Source organism: Oncorhynchus tshawytscha, linkage group LG13 (genome assembly GCF_018296145.1).
Source record: "Oncorhynchus tshawytscha isolate Ot180627B linkage group LG13, Otsh_v2.0, whole genome shotgun sequence".
NCBI classification, from domain to species: domain Eukaryota; kingdom Metazoa; phylum Chordata; class Actinopteri; order Salmoniformes; family Salmonidae; genus Oncorhynchus; species Oncorhynchus tshawytscha.
The window spans coordinates 18415184-18431437 of record NC_056441.1 but is presented as its reverse complement, the minus strand read 5'-3'; the positions used below and the strand labels follow the sequence as shown (position 1 = coordinate 18431437).

The 16254-nt window shown below is 43.0% G+C and overlaps 1 protein-coding gene across 1 annotated transcript; it reads right to left on the bottom strand.

Moving 5' to 3' along the window:
* Positions 1-3342: 3342 nt before the first annotated feature.
* LOC112265869 (cytochrome c iso-1/iso-2) lies at positions 3343-14693 on the bottom strand. Its single transcript, XM_024443410.2, has 3 exons — positions 14538-14693; positions 7967-8182; positions 3343-3825 (listed from the first exon to the last, which is right to left on the bottom strand). Exons 2-3 carry the CDS (start codon positions 8133-8135, stop codon positions 3680-3682), a joined length of 315 nt encoding a protein of 104 aa, XP_024299178.2. The 5' UTR covers positions 8136-8182; positions 14538-14693; the 3' UTR covers positions 3343-3679.
* Between the last annotated feature and the right edge of the window lie 1561 nt (positions 14694-16254).

Sequence of the window (16254 nt, the reverse complement as noted above, 5' to 3'; positions counted from 1 at the left end):
CTTTCCTTGCAAGAAAACTTAGAATTTAAAAAAGGCATTGCATAATCTGACGTTAACAAGAATAGATTTTTAAAAACAAGGTAAAACTTGAGGGCCATTATGGATGAAACCCATTTGAGAGAGTAGCAAACATTTCAGAGCAAAGCCGAAAGCATAATATGATAATATCACAAATGTACAGCTCAGGACTAATTTTAAATAGAAAGAAATAAAAGATTTTGTTGCCATACAACCTGGAATTAAAATGGGGGCTTGTATCATTTTATTTACACAACATTTCTACCACTTTGAACACGCAAAATATTTTTTATTGTGAAACAAACGAAATATGACCAAAAAAAACAGAAAACTTGAGCGTGCATAACTATGCAAGACTCCTGGGGTACGTCTTTATAAGCTTGGCACATCTAGACAGTGGTATTTTTGCCCATCCTTCAAGGCAAAACTGCTCCAGCTCCTTCAAGTTGGATAGGTTCCGCTGGTGTACAGCAATCTTAAAGTGATACCACAGATTCTCAATTGGATTGAGATCTGGGCTTTGTGTTTTCCCTTAAACAACTCAAGTGTTGCTTTAGCAGTATGCTTAGGGTCAATGTCCTGCTGGAAGGTGAACGTCCATCCCAGTCTCAAATCTCTGGATGACTGAAACAGGTTTCCCTCAAGAATTTCACTGTATTTAGCGCCATCCATCATTCCTTCAAATCTAACCAGTTTCCCAGTCCCTGCCTCTGAAAAACATCCCCACAGCATGATGCTTCCACCACCATGCTTCACTGTGGGGATGGTGTTCTCGGATGATGAGAGTTGTTGGGTTTGCGCTATACATAGCGTTTTCCTTTAAGGCCAAAAAGCTACATTTTAGTCTCATCTGACCAGAGTACCATCTTCCATATGTTTGGGGAGTCTCACACATGCCTTTTGACGAACACCAAACATGTTTGATTATTTTTTTCTTCAAGCGATGGCTTTTTCATGGCCACTCTTCCGCAAAGCCCAACTCTGTGGAGTGTACGGTTTAAAGTGGTCCTATGGACAGATACTACAGATACTCCGCAGTGGAGCTTTGCAGCTCCTTCAGGGTTATCTTTGGTCTCTTTGTTGCCTCTCTGATTAATGCCCTCTTTGCCTGGTCCGTGAGTTTTGGTGAGTGGCCCTCTCTTGGCAGGTTTGTTGTGGTGCCATATTCTTTAAATATTTTAAGAATGGATTTAATGGTGCTCTGTGGGATGTAAGATCTTATTTAGGGGCTTCATAGCAAAGGGGGGAACACATATGCACGCATCAATTTCCGTTTTTTGTTGTATTTTTTAGAAAGAAAATGTTAATTTCACTTTACCAATTTGGACTATTCTGTGTATGTACATTACATGAAATCCAAATAAATTTAAATTACAGGTTTTAATGCAACAAAATAGGAAAAATGCCAAGGGGGATGAATACTTTTGCAAGGCACTGTATCCCTTTCAAATGCATATTTTTGATTGAATTCTAACTTGAGATCCCTGTACTGAAAAATTTTGCTGAGATTTCACACACCAACGTATGTATGATGCACAAGCTCATATTACACATCTATCTCAAGTCAGGATCAACCCTACGTGACTGACAAAGATTCAGGCTTTTGCATTAAAACAGCTCTATTTTTATCATTCATCTTTTCAGAGTTTTCTGGAAAATTCCTCAACCGTAATTAGAAACACAACCACTTTCTTAGACAACAACCTTTTCTGAAAGAGACATGAACAAGAACAAAGTGAGAATGCACATGCCTTAACACTAGAACAAGTATAAAACATTAACAGGAAGACATATGAATATGAGTGGCGAATCCTCTCAGTGTGTTCAGCCTCCTTCAAGATGAATGCTGTATGTTTGTTCATGTTAGTATATGGTAGTGTAAGGTAATGTATCACAGCAGGCTGCTGTGAGGAAGGCTCATAATAATGTCTTGAACACACATTGGAATGGCACATGGATGGCACATGGTTTCCATGTGTTTGATGTATTTGATGTATTTGACACCATTCCAACTATTCCACTCCAGCCATTACAACAAGCCCGTCCTCCACAGTAAAGGTGCCACCAACCTCCTGTGTATTGTGTGGTATTGTGTGGTGGTGTGTATGGTAGTGTGCATGGTAGCGTGTGTGTGTGGTCGTGTGTGGTAGTGTGTATGGCAGTGTGTGGTAGTGTGTATGGTAATGTGTGTGGTAGTGTGTGTGGTATTGTGTGGTAGTGTGTATGGTAATGTGTGTGGTAGTGTGTGTGGTAGTGTGTGTGGTATTGTGTGGTATTGTGTGGTGGTGTGTATGGTAGTGTGCATGGTAGCGTGTGTGTGTGTGGTCGTGTGTGGTAGTGTGTATGGCAGTGTGTGGTAGAGTGTATGGTAATGTGTGTGGTAGTGTGTGTGGTAGTGTGTGTGGTAGTGTGTGTGGTATTGTGTGGTAGTGTGTATGGTAATGTGTGTGGTAGTGTGTGTGGTAGTGTGTGTGGTATTGTGTGGTATTGTGTGGTGGTGTGTATGGTAGTGTGCATGGTAGCGTGTGTGTGTGGTCGTGTGTGGTAGTGTGTATGGCAGTGTGTGGTAGTGTGTATGGTAATGTGTGTGGTAGTGTGTGTGGTAGTGTGTGTGGTAGTGTGTGTGGTATTGTGTGGTAGTGTGTATGGTAATGTGTGTGGTAGTGTGTGTGGTAGTGTGTGTGGTATTGTGTGGTATTGTGTGGTGGTGTGTATGGTAGTGTGCATGGTAGCGTGTGTGTGTGGTCGTGTGTGGTAGTGTGTGGTAGTGTGTATGGCAGTGTGTGGTAGTGTGTATGGTAATGTGTGTGGTAGTGTGTGTGGTAGTGTGTGTGGTAGTGTGTGTGTTATTGTGTGGTAGTGTGTATGGTAATGTGTGTGGTAGTGTGTGTGGTAGTGTGTGTGGTATTGTGTGGTATTGTGTGGTGGTGTGTATGGTAGTGTGCATGGTAGCGTGTGTGTGTGGTCGTGTGTGGTAGTGTGTATGGCAGTGTGTGGTAGTGTGTATGGTAATGTGTGTGGTAGTGTGTGTGGTAGTGTGTGTGGTAGTGTGTATGGTAGTGTGTGGTAGTGTGTGTGGTAGTGTGTGTGTGTGGTCGTGTGTGGTAGTGTGTATGGCAGTGTGTGGTAGTGTGTATGGTAATGTGTGTGGTAGTGTGTGTGGTAGTGTGTGTGGTGGTGTGTATGGTAGTGTGTGGTAGTGTGTGTGGTAGTGTGTGTGGTAGTGTGTATGGTAGTGTGTGGTAGTGTGTGTGGTAGTGTGTGTGTGGTAGTGTGTGTGTGGTAGTGTGCATGGTAGTGTGTATAGTAGTGTGTGTGTGTGGTAGTGTGTATGGTAGCGTGTGTTGTAGTGTGTGTGGTAGTGTACAGTAGTGTGTGCTGTATGTTTGTGTGTGTATTGAGGTGTGTCCTTGGGTGTGTCAGAAGAACATGTGTACCAGGAGTGGGAGTAAGTTAGTAGAGAATGACAGGTGTGTGTTAGAGAGGTGTGTGTGTGTGTGTGTGTGTGTGTGTGTGTGTGTGTGTGTGTGTGTGTGTGTGTGTGTGTGTGTGTGTGTGTGTGTGTGTGTGTGTGTGTGTGTGTGTGTGTGTGTGTGTGTGTGTGTGTGTGTGTGTGTGTGTGTACAGTATGATACGGTGTGTGTGCATGTTGTGTGTCTGTCTACGAAGTGGCATCCTTTAAATAGGCTATCAGGTCCTCTCTCTCTTTCTTCTTCTTGATACCAGCAAAGATCATCTTGGTACCTGGGATGTACTTCTTAGGGTTCTCTAGATAGACCATTAGTGTCTTCTCCTCCCAGACTACACCTACAACAGAGGAACAGAGAGAGAGAGAGAGAGAGAGAGAATGAGAGACAGTGAGAAACATGGTTTGTAATGAAGATGTGTACTTATATTTACAGTCATGGCCAAAAGTTTTGAGAATGACACAAATAAGAATTTTCACAAAGTCTGCTGCCTCAGTTTGTATGATGGCAATTTGCATATACTCCAGAATGTTATGAAGAGTGATCAGACAAATTGCAATTAATTGCAAAGTCCCTCTTTGCCATGAAAATGAACTGAATCGCCCAAAAAACATGTCCACTGCATTTCAGCCCGGCCACAAAAGGACCAGCTGACATCATGTTAGTGATTCTCTCATTACCACAGGTGTGAGTGTTGACGAGTACAAGGCTGGAGATCACTCTGTCATCCTGATTGAGTTCGAATAACAGACTGGAAGCTTCAAAAGGAGGGTGGTGCTTGGAGTCATTGTTCTTCCTCTGTCATCCATAGTTACCTGCAAGGAAACACGTGCCTTCATCATTGCTTTGCACAAAAAGAGCTTCACAGGCAAGGATATTGCTGCCAGTAAGATTGCACCTAAATCAACTATTTATCGGATCATCAAGAACTTCAAGTAGAGTGGTTCAATTGTTGTGAAGAAGGCTTCAGGGCGCCCAAGAAAGTCCAGCAAGCGCCAGGACTGTCTCCTAAAGTTGATTCAGCTGAGGGATTGGGGCACCACCAGTACAGAGCTTGCTCAGGAATGGCAGCAGGCAGGTGTGAGTGCATCTGCACGCACAGTGAGGCGAAGACTTTTGGAGGATGGCCTGGTGTCAGGAAGGGCAGAAAAGAAACCACTTCTCTCCAGGAAAAACATCAGGGACAGACTGATATTCTGCAAAAGGTACAGGGATTGGACTGCTGAGGACTGGGGTAAAGTCATTTTCTCTGATGAATCCCCTTTCGGATTGTTTGGGGCATCCGGAAAAAAGCTTGTCCGGAGAAGACAAGATGAGCGCTACCATTAGTCCTGTGTGTCAACAGTAAAGCATCCTGAGACCATTCATGTGTGGGGTTGCTTCTCAGCAAAGGGTGTGGGCTCACTCACAATTTTGCCTAAGAACACAGCCATGAATAAAGAATGGTAACAACACATCCTCCGAGAGCAACTTCTCCCAACCATCCAGGAACAGATTGGTGATGAACAATGCCTTTCCAGCATGATGGAGCACCTTGCCATAAGGCAAAAGTAATAACTAAGTGGCTCGGGGAAGAAAACATCGATATTTTGGGTCCATGGCCAGGAAACTCCCCAGACCTTAATCTCATTGAGAACGTGTGGTCAATCCTCAAGAGGCGGGTGGACAAACAAAAACCCGCAAATTCTGACAAACTCCAAGCATTAATTATGCAAGAATGGGCTGCCATCAGTCAGGATGTGGTCCAGAATGTAAATTGACAGCATGCCAGGGCGGATTGCAGAGGTCTTGAAAAAGATGGGTCAACACTGCAAATATTGACTCTTTGCATCAACTTCATGTAATAAAAGCCTTTGGCACGTATGAAATGCTTGTAATTATACTTCAGTATTCAATAGTAACATCTGACAAAAATATATAAAGACACTGAGGCAGCAGACTGTGAAAATTAATATTTGTGTCATTCTCAAAACCTTTGGCCACGACTGGACAGCCAGTGTGTCAGTCAAATCAAATCAAATCAGTAGTATCTAACAATTCACAACAATACACACATCTCAAAGTAAAATCATTGAGTTAAGAAATATATAAATATTAGGATGAGCAATGTCGGAGTGGCCTTGACTAGAATACAGTATATACACATTAATGAGTCAGTGTGTCAGTCCCCACAGTAAGGCTTTCTGCCCTATTTTACTGTTCAGGTTTCAGTCCCCACAGTAAGGCTTTCTGCCCTATTTTACTGTTCAGGTTTCAGTCCCCACAGTAAGGCTTTCTGTCCTATTTTACTGTTCAGGTTTCAGTCCCCACAGTAAGGCTTTCTGCCCTATTTTACTGTTCAGGTTTCAGTCCCCACAGTAAGGCTTACTGTCCTATTTTACTGTTCAGGTTTCAGTCTCCACACTAAGGATTACTGTTATATCAAATCAAACTTTAGTTGTCACATGCATCGAATACAACAGGTGTAGTATACCTTACCGTGAAGTGCTTACTTGAAAGCCCTTAACCAACAATGCAGTTCAAGAAAGAGTTGTATTTGACAGTCTATAATGCCTGTCCATACATGTAGCTCCATCTGACAGTCTATCCTGCCTGTCCATACATGTAGCTCCATCTGACAGTCTATCCTGCCTGTCCTTAAGTGCTTACTTGAAAGCCCTTAACCAACAATGCAGTTCAAGAAAGAGTTGTATTTGACAGTCTATAATGCCTGTCCATACATGTAGCTCCATCTGACAGTCTATCCTGCCTGTCCAGACATGTAGCTCCATCTGACACTCTATCCTGCCTGTCCATACATGTAGCCCCATCTGACAGTCTATCCTGCCTGTCCAGACATGTAGCTGTATCTGACAGTCTATCCTGCCTGTCCAGACATGTAGCTGTATCTGACAGTCTATCCTGCCTGTCCTTACATGTAGCTCCATCTGACAGTCTATCCTGCCTGTCCAGACATGTAGCTGTATCTGACAGTCTATCCTGCCTGTCCTTACATGTATCTGACAGTCTATCCTGCCTGTCCAGACATGTAGCTGAATCTGACAGTCTATCCTGCCTGTCCAGACATGCCTAGCATGTAGCTGTATCTGACAGTCTATCCTGCCTGTCCAGACATGTAGCTGTATCTGACAGTCTATCCTGCCTGTCCAGACATGTAGCTGTATCTGACAGTCTATCCTGCCTGTCCAGACATGTAGCTGTATCTGAACAGACTGACAGTCTATCCTGCCTGTCCAGACATGTAGCTGTATCTGCCTGTCCAGTCTATCCTGCCTGTCCAGACATGTAGCTGAATCTGACAGTCTATCCTGCCTGTCCAGACATGTAGCTGTATCTGACAGTCTATCCTGTCTGTCCAGACATGTAGCTGTATCTGACAGTCTATCCTGTCTGTCCAGACATGTAGCTGTATCTGACAGTCTATCCTGCCTGTCCAGACATGTAGCTGTATCTGACAGTCTATCCTGCCTGTCCAGACATGTAGCTGTATCTGACAGTCTATCCTGCCTGTCCAGACATGTAGCTGTATCTGACAGTCTATCCTGCCTGTCCAGACATGTAGCTGTATCTGACAGTCTATCCTGCCTGTCCAGACATGTAGCTGCATCTGACAGTCTATCCTGCCTGTCCAAACATGTAGCTGTATCTGGCAGTCTATCCTGCCTGTCCAGACATGAAGCTGTATCTGACAGTCTATCCTGCCTGTCCAGACATGTAGCTGCATCTGACAGTCTATCCTGCCTGTCCAGACATGTAGCTGTATCTGACAGTCTATCCTGCCTGTCCAGACATGTAGCTGTATCTGACAGTCTATCCTGCCTGTCCAGACATGTAGCTGTATCTGACAGTCTATCCTGCCTGTCCAGACATTTAGCTGCATCTGACAGTCTATCCTGCCTGTCCAGACATGTAGCTGCATCTGACAGTCTATCCTGACTGTCCAGACATGCAGCTGCATCTGACAGTCTATCCTGCCTGTCCAGACATGTAGCTGTATCTGACTGTCAGACTGTAAGACATAGTGGAAATGTACCAATGAATACTTCATTGGTATCCACTACATGAGATATTGTCAAACCATTCCTCTTATGATTATCTTGCGTTGGACTAGTAACCGAAAGATTGCAAGTTCGAATCCCCGAGCTGACAAGGTACAAATCTGTCATTCTGCCCCTGAACAGGCAGTTAACCCACTGTTCCTAGGCTGTCATTGAAAATAAGAATTTGTTCTTAACTGACTTGCCTATTTAAATAAAGGTTAAAAAAATATATACAAAAGTCTTATGATAGTGAGAAAGTGTCATCCATACAGATGTGCTAATTATGAATTTACACTGACACACACATGTAATCACGCACACACACACACACACACACACACACACACACACACACACACACACACACACACACACACACACACACACACACACACACACACACACATAGACACACAGACACACACACAGAGTGACCCTTACCCTTGTTGGTGTTGGCCTGTGTGTAGGAGTATCCAGGTGACTGTCCTGTCTTCCGGCCAAACAGGCCCCAGAGGTTAGGTCCCACCTTGTGTCGTCCCCCCTCATCCACCGTGTGGCACTGGGAACACTTCTGGACAAAAGCCTTCTTCCCTTTCTCTGTGTCCCCCATTACAACTTGCTCTCTGTCCTGGACAGAAAGAGAACTCTGCTGTCTGCCTAAATAAAACAAAGGTTGAGTAGCAATTATGGAAACAAGCTACATTTAGTGTAGTTACTGTGTAGTTACATGTAGCCTCGTGACACCAATATATAACCTATGGTATGCATGTCAGGATATGTGTCCTCGATTAGTCCTGACATGTCCCATTTCTCCCAATGATGTCACTATATTTTGTGTGTGGAACATTTTCGCCCCTTGCACAGTGGAGAACCCAGTTATTAACCAGCCTGGTCTAATAGACTAGACTTATTATAGTAAATGTAAATCCAAATTACTCAAATTAATATGATATGTTATGTTTGGTATGGTATGGTTACATAAGACAGAAGGTTACTTAACCCTTAACCGTCTTAACATTCTGTATACTCCCCTTGTCCTAAGGGTCGAAAATGACCCGCCTTCACTAAACCCCTCAAATAAAGCAGCTTAATTTAACTTTACACCCCAAATATATTTTGCATGAAGAAACATCCTGTCATTCATCACAAACTTCGTGAATATCTGGGTTTTCCCTCTTTACAGTGCAGAAAGACTGCATTTAATCAGTGGACACCACTCATTTTTATAACAACACAGCCGTCAAAATTGTTATCTTTACTAAAGTAGAGGTTTATTTTTATTATTATTGCTAAAGGTACTGCATAGGTGTAAACATACATTTCTTTTAGCAAGAGATGGCACTTGAATAGCTTAAGAAAGTATCAGAAATGTGCAGGCAGTTGTTTTGAATGCATTTTAATGAAGGGAAACAATAACGGCAACACAGTGATATATTCTTACAGTTGAAGATGGAAGTTTACGTACACTTTAGCCAAATACATTTAAAACTCAGATTTCACAATTCCTGATATATAATCCTAGTAAAAATTCCCTGTCTTGGGTCAGTTACGATCACCACTTTATTTTAAGAATGTGAAATGTCAGAATAGAGAATTATTTATTTAAGCTTTTATTTCTTTCATCACATTCCCAGTGGGTCAGAGGTCTACATACACTCAATTAGTATTTGGTAGCATTAACTTGGGTCAAACATTTCGGGTAGCCTTCCACAAGCTTCCCACAATAAGCTGGGTGAATTTTGCCCCATTCCTCCTGACAGAGCTGGTGTAACTGAATCAGGTTTGTAGGCCTCCTTGCTCACACATGCTTTTTCAGTTCTGCCCATAAATGTTCTATAGGTTTGAGGTCAGGGCTTTGTGATGGCCACTCCAATACCTTGACTTTGTTGTCCTTAAGGAATTTTCTCTTGAGGTGTTGCTTCAATATGTCCACATATGTCCACATATCACGATGCCATCAATTTTGTGAAGTGCACCAGTCCCTCCTGCAGTAAAGCACCCCCACAACATGATGCTGCCACCCCTGTGATTCACAGTTGGGATGGTGTTCTTCGGCTTGCAAGCCTCCCCCTTTTTCCTCCAAACATAACGATGGTCATTATGGCCAAACAGTTCTATTTTTGTTTCATCAGACCAGAGGACATTTCTCCAAAAAATATGATATTTTTCCTCATGTGCAGTTGCAAACCGTAGTCTGGCATTTTTATGGCAGTTTTTGAGCAGTGACTTCTCCCTTGCTGAGCAGCCTTTCAAGTTCTGTCGATACTGTGGATATAGATACTTTTGTACCTGTTTCCTCCACCATCTTCACAAGGTCCTTTGCTGTTGTTCTGGGATTGATTTGCACTTTTCACACCAAAGTATGTTCATCTCTACGAGACAGAATGCGTCTCCTTCCTGAGCGGTATGACGGCTGTGTGGTCCAATGGTGTTGATACCTGCGTGTTTATACCAGGATGTCTTGCTCCCAGACAGACTAAATAACTTTTTTGCTCGCTTTGAGGACAATACAGTGCCACTGACACGGCCCGCTACCAAAACCTGCGGGCTCTCCTACACTGTAGCCGATGTGAGTAAAACATTTAAACATGTTAACCCTCACAAGGCTGCTGGCCCAGATGGCATCCCCAGCCGCGTCCTCAGAGCATGCGCAGACCAGCTGGTTGGTGTGTTTACGGACATATTCAATCAATCCTTATCCCAGTCTGCTGTTCCCACATGCTTCAAGAGGGCCACCATTGTTCCTGTTCCCAAGAAAGCTTAGGTAACTGAGCTAAACGACTACCGCCCCGTAGCACTCACTTCCGTCATCATGAAGTGCTTTGAGAGACTAGTCAAGGACCATATCACCTCCACCCTACCTGACACCCTAGACCCACTCCAATTTGCTTACCGCCCCAATAGGTCCACAGACAACGCAATCGCAACCACACTGCACACTGCCCTAACCCATCTGGACAAGAGGAATACCTATGTGAGAATGCTGTTCATTGACTACAGCTCAGCATTTAACACCATAGTACCCTCCAAACTCGTCATCAAGCTCAAAACCCTGGGTCTCGACCCCGCCCTGTGCAACTGGGTACTGGACTTCCTGACGGGCCACCCCCAGGTGGTGAGGGTAGGTAACAACATCTCCACCCCGCTGATCCTCAACACTAAGGCCCCACAAGGGTGCGTTCTGAGCCCTCTCCTGTACTCCCTGTTCACCCACGACTGCGTGGCCATGCACCCCTCCAACTCAATCATCAGGTTTGTGGACGACACTACAGTGGTAGGCTTGATTACCAACAACGACGAGACGGCCTACCGGGAGGAGGTGAGGGCCCTCGGAGTGTGGTGTCAGGAAAATAAACTCACACTCAACGTCAACAAAACAAAGGAGATGATTGTGGACTTCAGGAAACAGCAGAGGGAGCACCCCCCTATCCACATCGACGGGACAGTAGTGGAGAGGGTAGTAAGTTTTAAGTTCCTCGGCGTACACATCACGGACAAACTGAATTGGTCCACCCACACAGACAGCATCGTGAAGAAGGCGCAGCAGCGCCTCTTCTACCTCAGGAGGCTGAAGAAATTCGGCTTGTCACCAAAAGCACTCACAAACTTCTACAGATGCACAATCGAGAGCATCCTGATGGGCTGTATCACCGCCAGCCATTGAGTGGCTGCTGCCAACATACTGACTCAACTCCAACCACTTTAATAATGGAAATTGATGGAAATTGATGGAAAAATGTATCACTAGCCACTTTAAACAATGCCACTTAATATAATGTTTACATACCCTACATTACTCATCTCATATGTATATGTATATACTGTACTCTATATCATCTACTGCATCTTGCTATCTTTATGTAATACATGTATCATTAGCCACTTTAAACTATACCACTTTATGTTTGTATACCCTACATTACTCATCTCATATGCATATACTGTACTCTATACCATCTACTGCATCTTGCCTATGCCATTCTGTACCATCACTCATTCATATATCTTTATGTACATATTATTTATCCCTTTACACTTGTGTGTATAAGGTAGTAGTTGTGGAATTGTTAGGTTAGATTACTCATTGGTTAATACTGCATTGTCGGAACTAGAAGCACAAGCATTTCACTACACTCGCATCAATATCTGCTAACCATGTGTATGTGACAAATAAAATTGTATTTGATTTTGATTTGATTTGCGTACTATTGTTTGTACAGATGAGTGTGGTACCTTCGGGTATTTGGAAATTGCTCCCAATGATGAACCAGACTTGTGGAGGTCTGCATTGGTTTTTCTGAGGTCTTTTCCCCATGATGTCAAGAAAAGAGTCACTGAGTTTGAAGGTAGGCCTTTAAATACATCCACAAATACACCTCCGATTGACTCAAATTATGTCAATTAGCCTATCAGAAGCTTCTGAAGCCATGACATATTTTCTGGAATTTCCAAGCTGTTTAAAGGCACAGTCAACTTAGTGTATGTAAGCCTCTGACCCACTGGAATTGTGATACAGTGAATTATATGTGATATAATCTCTCTGTAAACAATTGTTGGAAAAATGACTTGTGTCATACACAAAGTAGATGTCCTAACCGTCTTGCCAAAACTATAGTTTGTTAACAAGAAATTTGTTGAATGGTTGAAAAACGAGTTTTAATGACTCCAACCTAAGTGTATGTGAACTTACTTCAACTGTATATACTGTACAATGAGGAATTCAACTAGTCTTCTCCCATTTTTTAACCATTTCCCCCACCCACAAGGTGTGGATACGATACGATAATAGATACAAAACAAAAACATGAAGAACATAATTCCATCAACTCTAATTAGCACATGTAGGATAGTATGCAAGTGTGTGTGCATGGACGTTGCAGATATATTTCTCACATGTGCAGCACATAGAGTTTGTTTTACAGTCCTTCTTTGGGGGGCAAAATTGGCAGAACCTTCTCTTGCCTGTCCCAGCCGCAGCCTCAGGTGGATCAGGACAAGATTCAGACCCCTGAACAGCTTTCACAAGCGCTGCAGAGGTTGCAGTGCGGGGGAGGCGCTCCCTTCTTTGAATCTGTGGGGTTACAAGTGCCTTTCCCAGCTGCTCCAGGAACACCCTCCTCTTGTTCCGCTTATCAGGCATCCAGGTAGGGTTGATCTTGTTCCATATCACGAAGGCATTGTATGAGGACACATCAATGATGTTATGGAAGATGACCAGGAGCTGGCGGGCAGTCATCCTCCTGCAGCTGTAAGTTCCAATCACCTTGTCCAGGTTGTCCACGCCTCCTTTGTTGTGGTTGTAGTCCAGGATGATGGCTTGCTGCCTGCCCTCACGATCACTGATCTCAGCCGTTTTGTGCAGTGTGCTCAGGAGGACCACATTCTTGTTCCTCTTTGGGAGGTAAGAAACTAGAGTGGTGGGGGGGTGAAGGCAAACTTTGATGAGAAGTCCTCTCTCCCCCTTGTTGCAAGGAGTGCAGGGGGAGATCAGGCTTGTTCTTTCTAACTGTGCCAACCATGGTAATCTTCCTCTTCAGGAGCTGCTGGCTGAGTTCAATCAGTAGCACACATATTCTAAATGTCTCATTGTGTGTGTGTGTGTGTGTGTGTGTGTGTGTGTGTGTGTGTGTGTGTGTGTGTGTGTGTGTGTGTGTGTGTGTGTGTGTGTGTGTGTGCGTGCGTGTGGTGTGCCTGTGTGTGTGTGTGTGTGTGTGTGTGTGTGTGTGTGTGTGTGTGTGTGTGTGTGTGTGTGTGTGTGTGCCCGTGTGTGTGTGTGTGTGTGTGTGCCCGTGTGTGTGTGTGTGTGTGTGTGTGTGCGTGCGTGCGTGCGTGCATGCGTGTGTGTGTGTGAGTGTGTGTGTGTGTGTGTGCTTTTTGCCGTGTGTAAATTATTTTAGAACTGCCAGGTCAAAAATGACTGTAAGACAATCTTTGTACCCTGGTGTTGTACAGCTTTCATGGAAATATGAACAAAGGTGATGTTTCACTTTTTCTAATGGTGTGGTCACTCTAGGAAAAGTCATCAAATTTCAAGTTGAACAAAATATCATTTAGGGGGTTTTCTCTGCTGTTAAACATAGTGGAGGGTGAAAGGAGGGTGGTTAGTCGGGTGGATAGGTCAGCGTATAATGCAAATGTTTAGCATGTGTGTTTGAATCTCAACATGGACAACTTTAGCATTTTAGCTTATTAGCAACTTTATAACTGCTTACTACTTTTATCTACTTTGCAATTGCTTAGCATGTTAGCTAACCCTTCCCCTAACCCTAACCTTAACTCTTCAACCTAACTCCTAACCTTAACCCTAACCTTAACCCCTAACCCTAATTAGATGTTCATCAATGTTTCTTAAATGTCGAAGTTGTTGCAAATGTCAAATTTCAAAGTGTTTAAGGTTAAGTTTAAGTTAGGGTAAAGTTCAGGCATTAATGCTGGAATATTAAGGTTAGGCATTAACTCCAAATGGTTAAGGTAAGGGTTAAAGTTTTGGAAAGGCTTAAAACATAAATCTCAAAAACAACTTTTTATCACTGGATTCGAATTAGAAACCCTTGGAATCAGAGGTAGATGCTTATGCCCTAGCAAACAGAAACGTATCTGAAGGAGCAGCATCCCCCCCAACATCCTCCGACATAAATGGGCAATGATACTGACTTGTATCCTTGGTGACCATACAAAACATAACATATCACACTAAATGGAGTATCTCTTATTTAGTTACAGAATAATGTGAAATGCTCTGAGACCAAGTTGAGATAACGCCCACCTCAGGTGGAAAATACCAAGTACATTTAATCCGGAAAATGTTTTGTATCCAGAGAACTGTATAGATATTCACAAAATGTTGTTTCGGTTTCGACTGAAGGCTACAAAAACAGAGAGAATAGGAAACACCTACAATTGATAGTTGTTGGTACGTTTTGTATAGCACAAACTCCACAAAACGAAAAGAATAGATAATAGTTGTCTAAATGTTTTTATGAAGAGGTAAAGGCAACAAACAGAAGCTCACCTGTTGGAAGATGAAAGTGTGTCTGATTCTCAGGTAAATTACCCCACCTTTAAAAAGTGTGTCAGAAACTTGACACAGTGCATATTCTGTACCGTCTCGTGGCTACGCCCCCAAGAAAACCCATTAGTATTGGAAAGTAGAGCTGCCAAACACAACTTTCTCAAATTTCACGACAATCCCTGTTGAATAATCCATGAATCACCATGCTGAAAAAAATATATTTTATAAGCGCTTCGATTGAGCAATATATTGGAAGCGATGCCAGCTATGCAAGTCACACCCATTTCTTATGGTAAGCCCATTAAACCTGAATAACTGAAACAGTTGTAGGAATAATAGACTTGTGTGAAACATTGGAAAACTAAGATATTAATGTTTGCAACTAAATGATTATTTTGTTGACAGTAAAACAAATGAACAAGTCTTTGTTTCTTGTACTTTGTAAGGTATCTCTCTTCATGTAGAAGGAAACCTCACAGCTAGATGTTTGGAATGTGTGTGTATATGCACACGTTTGTGTGGGTGTGTGTGCATGTATGTGTGTGTGCTATACATTAGCCTCAGTTAGGAAGGGAAGTAGAATGACTGTCGCCTTCCAGTGACGGCATCAGTCCTGTAGAACGAGTCCTGAATCTCCAACAGAACCGATTGGGACCAAAACAACCCTCAACCCCAACGGCTCTTTTGCCCAACCCCCACTTTTATTTTATCTTTATTTAACTAGGCAAGTCAGTTAAGAACAAATTCCTATTTTCAATGATGGCCTAGGAACAGTGGGTTAACTGCCTGTTCAGGGGCAGAACGACAGATTTGTACCTTGTCAGCTCGGGTGTTTGAACTTGCAACCTTCCAGTTACTAGTCCAACGCTCTAACCACTAGGCTACGCTTCCAGTTACTAGTCCAATGCTGTAACCACTAGGCTACACTGCCTGTACCCCTCCTTGTCCCCCTCCATGGAAGCTCCCCTGGATCACTCCTTCATCCCAGAACCAATGTAGCAACAACAAACAAAAAATCTTTGCGACCTGTAATGGAAACGGCATATATAGGATACATTTTGTACCTCTACAGGGGTGTATTTCATTATTGCGACAAAGGATAATGGAAACGGTGTTTTTCTAATTAATTATGATTTGCCAAATCATTTTGAAGGTATGCACATGATGTCATCACATAGGGTACTATGGGGTAAATAGCCCCCTCTAAGAACAATGTCTAATTGCTGACACAAAAAAGCAACGTTTGGAAAAACATTAGTATCTGGAGGCAGATCAAGTTTAGGCAAATAAACTATAAATTGAAATAAATTGCTACCGTTTACACTTTTTGAGTTATTTCATGAAATATTGAGAGCCGTTTTTTCAGTTACCCGATGGGAGAGATGCCAATTGAAAAGCGCTCTCTTAAAAACATAGATAGCAATCTAGTTATATGACATACAATGCTGTGTAAAATAGCTAAAAAGCTACCGCTTCTGTCAAGCAGTCTACAGCATACAGTTTGATACATACGTTTGATCAATCCAACATGTGCCTCCCCCCGAACGCACTGCAACTGCCTGTTCAAAGCAATGCTGCAAGGCAAATGCAGCGTTTCATTTATTCTGGTGTAGCAAAATGCAATGACGGTGTGATCGAAGTGTTAGCGGAGACTGTACTCGCATTAAACATTAGCTAAATCAGAAATCACCTTCACATTTCTATCTCGGAATCTGTA